The sequence below is a fragment of the Vipera berus genome (genome assembly GCF_964194415.1).
Source record: "Vipera berus genome assembly, chromosome: 16".
Lineage (NCBI taxonomy): Eukaryota > Metazoa > Chordata > Lepidosauria > Squamata > Viperidae > Vipera > Vipera berus.
Genome location: NC_138219.1, coordinates 3,424,967 through 3,429,559, shown reverse-complemented (window position 1 = coordinate 3,429,559; position 4,593 = coordinate 3,424,967). Strand labels below are relative to the sequence as shown.

Genomic DNA, 4,593 nt, shown 5'->3' with positions numbered 1-4,593 from the left:
CTCAGGCCAAATCCAGGAACCGGTGTGAGACTTAAATCCAGCAATCCAATCTTAAGTTGCTAGTCCCTGGCAATAGGGAGTCAACCCATTCACCAAAGCACCCGAAGGCAGGACAAGAAGCAACGGATGGAAAGTAATCCAGGAGAGAAGCAACCTGGAACTAAGGAGAAACTTCCTAACAGTGAGGACAATTAACTTCCCTCCAGAGGTTGTGGGTGCTCCAACATTGGAAGTTTTTAAGGAGAGACTGGACAGCCCTTTGTCTGAAATGGTACAGGGTTTCCTGCCTGAGCAGGGGGTTGGACTAGATGACCTCCGCGGTCCCTTCCAGCTCCATCCTTCTGCTATCCAAGCAAAGCAGCCACAGTAGTGATAGCTAGCTCCCGAAAAAGAGGCAGAGAGAGAGAGGGAGGTAAGAAGCTGCAGGAAAGTTCCGTTCTTGCGCTGGAGACATTCGCAAATCTTTCCTTCCCCTCCTGCGGCAGGCTTTGCGCAGCTGTGAATGGTGGCTTTGTCTCTTGAATGCCGGTGGTGGTTACATCTGGGCGACCTGAATGCCAGGACGGGAGAGCCGAAAGAGGAGGAGGAGGAGAAGGGGGGAGGCTCCGAAGCCGTTTCTCTTTCAAGTCAGGTGACGAGGGAGATTAGCCGGGATGAGCGTCTGGGGCATGTCCGGGCCTGGCTGAGCAAGGAAACAGGTGTGCGGGAGGCACACCTGGCAGGACCGGGCAGCTCAAGTGCGCCCTCCCAGCCACACGGATCGGGATCTCCAACCGGCTGCAGCTCTGGGCCAGTCCCGGCGTTCCCGTCCCGGCGTTCCCATCTCACCTGGGTGAGCCTCTCCTGCTAGAGATGGAGTGACCCGGTCTGTGGACCTCCAGTCAGAGCGACAGCCTCAGCCTTTCGGGGAAGCTGGAAGGAAGCTGCAACCATGAAGAAAATGTTCTCCTGTTCCAGCCATCCAGTGGCGGTGAGTAACGACGGCTGCGTTCACCGGATCTCCCTCTGACGGGTGGCGCAGGTGATCCTCCAGTAATTAAACTTGATAGGCCTGTAATTATACTTCTGAAAAGCAGCAAAAGTGTCGCACCTGCAGGCGATAGGAACTTGAGTTTTATCTCTTGCTTTGAATCAAGCTGCTAGTCCTTAAGGTGGCAAAGAAAAGCTTGGGAAACCAGAATCAGTGCCAAGGCCTCGGAGGAGCCGTATGTTTTGCAGCATTGAGGAGGGGAATTTTAAGTGCTTTCCTTAACTTCTTAGGGACTAGCAACCACTGCTCTGTCTTGGTTGGGATCTCTGTTCCTAAGGGTAAGTGACTTTATTCCTAGTCAAGTTGTAGTTTTCAACTTTACTTTATGGCAATAGCAGTAGCATTTAGACTTATACAGGTAGTCCTCGACTTATGACAAGGCCCAAATTTATATTGCTAAGTGAGACATTTGTTAAGTGAGTTTTGCCCCATTTTATGACTTTTCTTGCCACAGTTGTTAAGTGAATTATTGCAGCTGTTAAGTTAGTATAACACAGTTGTTAAGTGAATCTGGCTTCTCCGTTGACTTTGCTTGTCAGAAGGTCGCAAAAGGGGTTCGTGTGACCCCAGGACGCTGCCACCGTCATACATATGAGCCAGTTGCCAAGTGTCTGAATTTTGATCACCTGACCACAGGGATGCTACAAAGGTCATAATTGTGGGAAAAGGTCATAAGTCACTTTTTTCACGGCCGTTGTAACTTTGAATGGTCACTAATTGAACTGTTGTAAATTGAGCACTACCTGTTTAACGCTTTGCAGTGCTTTACAGCCCTCTATGAATGGTTTACAGAGTCACCATATGGTCCCCAACAATCTGGGTCCTCATTTTACCGACCTTGGAAGGATGGAAAGCTGAGTCAACCTTGAGCCGGTCAGGATTGAATAGAGTAGAGTAGAGTAGAGTAGAGTAGAGTAGAGTAGAGTAAATAGAATAGAATTAATAGAATAGAATAGAATAAAAATATTAGAGTAGAAAGAATAGAATAGAATAGAATAGAATAGAATAGAATAGAATAGAATAGAATAGAATAGAATAGAATAGGACCTTGGAGGTCATCTAGTCCAACCTTCAGAGAAGAGACATCAGTGTCCAAAACGGATGGGATTTGAGGAAGGGTCTCAATCTCAACCCTCCCCAGTTTTCTTCAGGATAATGGCAGAGAGTGGAATTGCAAGATTCCAAAGCTGCAGCCTGTTAATAAAAGTACAGGGAGTCCTCAACTTACAACAGTTCATTTAATGACAGTTTGAGGTTACAATGGCACTGAAAAAAAGTGACTTAGGACCATTTTTCACACTTACGACCGTTCCAGCAGCCCCATGGTCACCTGACCAAAATCCACACGCTTGGCAACTGACATATTTGTGACGGTCGTGGCATCCCGGGGTCACGTGATCCCCTTTTTGTGACCTTCCGACAAGCAAAGTCAATGGGGGAAGCCAGATTCGCTTAACAACTGTGTTGCTAATTTAACGACTGCAACGATTCCCTTAACAAATGTGGCCAGAAAGGTTACAAAATAGGGCAAAACTCACTTAACAAATGTTCCACTTAGCAACATAGATTTTGGACTCAATTGTGGCCGTAAGCCGGGGACTACGTGTAGTTTTAGTTTTCACGAGTCTTGATTTTCAAGTCCGGTCTGCTTCGCAGGGCTGAAACCTAGGAGTCCGTATTAGGGCTCAATGCAGAAGGCACTCTGCACACGGTCAGAGGGATATGACGGCACACACCTTCTGGTTGAGATACTCCAAGCCTCAGTCCCAGCTGAGAGAAGTCATTGGGAAAATTTTTAATTCATTTTTTTTAAATTCCATTTATATCCCGCCCTTCTCCGAAGACTCAGGGCGGCTTACAAGCTTAGCAGTAGCCTTCATTCTATGTATATGCCTGGCAATCTTCGCTCCTTTCGCCGCGATCTGAAAACATACCTGTTCGAACAAGCCGGCCTGGCCTGAGGGGGGATTGGTGGGGTTTTTACTATCACTTTATTGGGGTTTTATTAATGTATTTATTGTTGGGCATGTATTTAATTACTTTTTAATTTTTGTAGCTTTGTGTTTTATTCTTGCCCTGTACACCGCCCTGAGTCCTTCGGGAGAAGGGCGGTATACAAATATTAATAAATTAAATTAAATTAAATTATTAGGGCTTTCGCCCCCCCCAAGCAGCATTATTACAAAGTCAGCTTAATTGCCCCAACAATCAAACAATACTGAGGAATAACAGAGTAACAGAGTTGGAAGGGACCTTGGAGGTCTTCTAGTCCACCCCGCCTGCTCAAGCAGGAGACCCTATATCATTTCAGACAAATGGAAGTCCAATCTCTTCTTAAAAGCCTCCAGGGATGGAGCATCCGCAACTTCTGGTGGCAAGCTGTTCCACTGGTTGATTGTCCTCACTGTTAGGAAGTTTCTCCTTAATTCCAGGTGGCTTCTCTCCTTGATCAGTTTCCACCCATTGCTTCTTGTCTGGCCTTCTGGTGCTTTGGAGAATAAGTGACCCCCCCTCTTCTTCGTGGCGCCCCCTCAAATATTGGGATACCGCTAACATGCCCCCCCCAGTCCTTCTTTTCTCTAGACCAGACATACCCAATTCCTGCAGACCGTTCTTCCTATGTTTTAGCCTCCAGCCCCCTGATCATCCTTGTTGCTCTTCTCTGCACTCGTTCCAGCGTCTCGCCATTCTTTTTCGTAGGATGGTGACCAAAACGGGATGCAGCGTTCCAGTGTGGCCTTATAAAGAAGTCCGTTCAGTTAGGTGGAAATTGGGCCATCAATTTTCTTGGTTAGAGCTGGCCTTGGGGCGTCACCGTGCACCCCTTCGACTTCTCTCCGCCGTCTGACCTAGCCAGGCAGGGCCTTGTGGAGATGCTCTGCTTGGCTGCTTCCGTGTCCTTCCCTGTGGGTGTTGCCACCCCCGGCTATGCAGACAGAGAGGAAGGGCTCGAACGCAGCCCCTTTGGCAGCGAGGGACCCCCCCCTTGGATTTCCATGGCAAATCTGGGGCCCTTTCTCCAGGGTCCTGGAAGAAGATGGTCCTGGCAGCCGAGGGGCTTCCTCTGTCCAAGCCGGGTTAGGCAAGGCAGGGCCATTCTGGGCCATCTGAAGATCACAGGAATGGCTGGCTTGGGAGGAGGAGGAAAGGCTCTCTTGGGAATTCCTTCCCAAAGGAGGCAAAATCACTAGGCGGGGGGGGGGGAGTTTCGGAAATGGAAACAGAGGAAGAAACAAGGAAGGCAAGAATGCTGCAGCTGGAATTCAAAATAAAGAAAGAGAAGCCATTAGGCGCTAGCTAAATCACCTTTCTTCTTCTAAATGATGTCACTTTCAAAATATGTTGAGGGTGTATTGCGAAGAGATGGTTGCCGGGAGGACATCTGCGCTCTCTGCCCGGGAGCTGTTAGGCAGGTTCTTTCTTCTTTCTTTCTTTCTTTCTTTCCTTTCTTTCTTCTTCTTTCTTTCTTTCTTTCTTTCTTTCTTTCTTTCTTTCTTTCTTTCTTCTTCTTTCTTTCTTTCTTTCTTCTTTCTTTCTCTTTCTCTTTCTTTTTTCTTTCTTCC

At 47.7% G+C, this 4,593-nt stretch overlaps 1 protein-coding gene across 1 annotated transcript in view; it reads left to right on the top strand.

Moving 5' to 3' along the window:
- Positions 1 to 931: 931 nt before the first annotated feature.
- Positions 932 to 4,593, top strand: part of ANKRD35 (ankyrin repeat domain 35) — a gene marked incomplete at its 5' end in the record, with an annotated part of 43,117 nt that continues 39,455 nt past the window's right edge. Inside the window, one exon of the mRNA XM_081340320.1 lies at positions 932 to 970. Coding sequence (XP_081196446.1) covers positions 932 to 970 — 39 coding nt within the window. The remainder of the gene's footprint in view (positions 971 to 4,593) is intronic.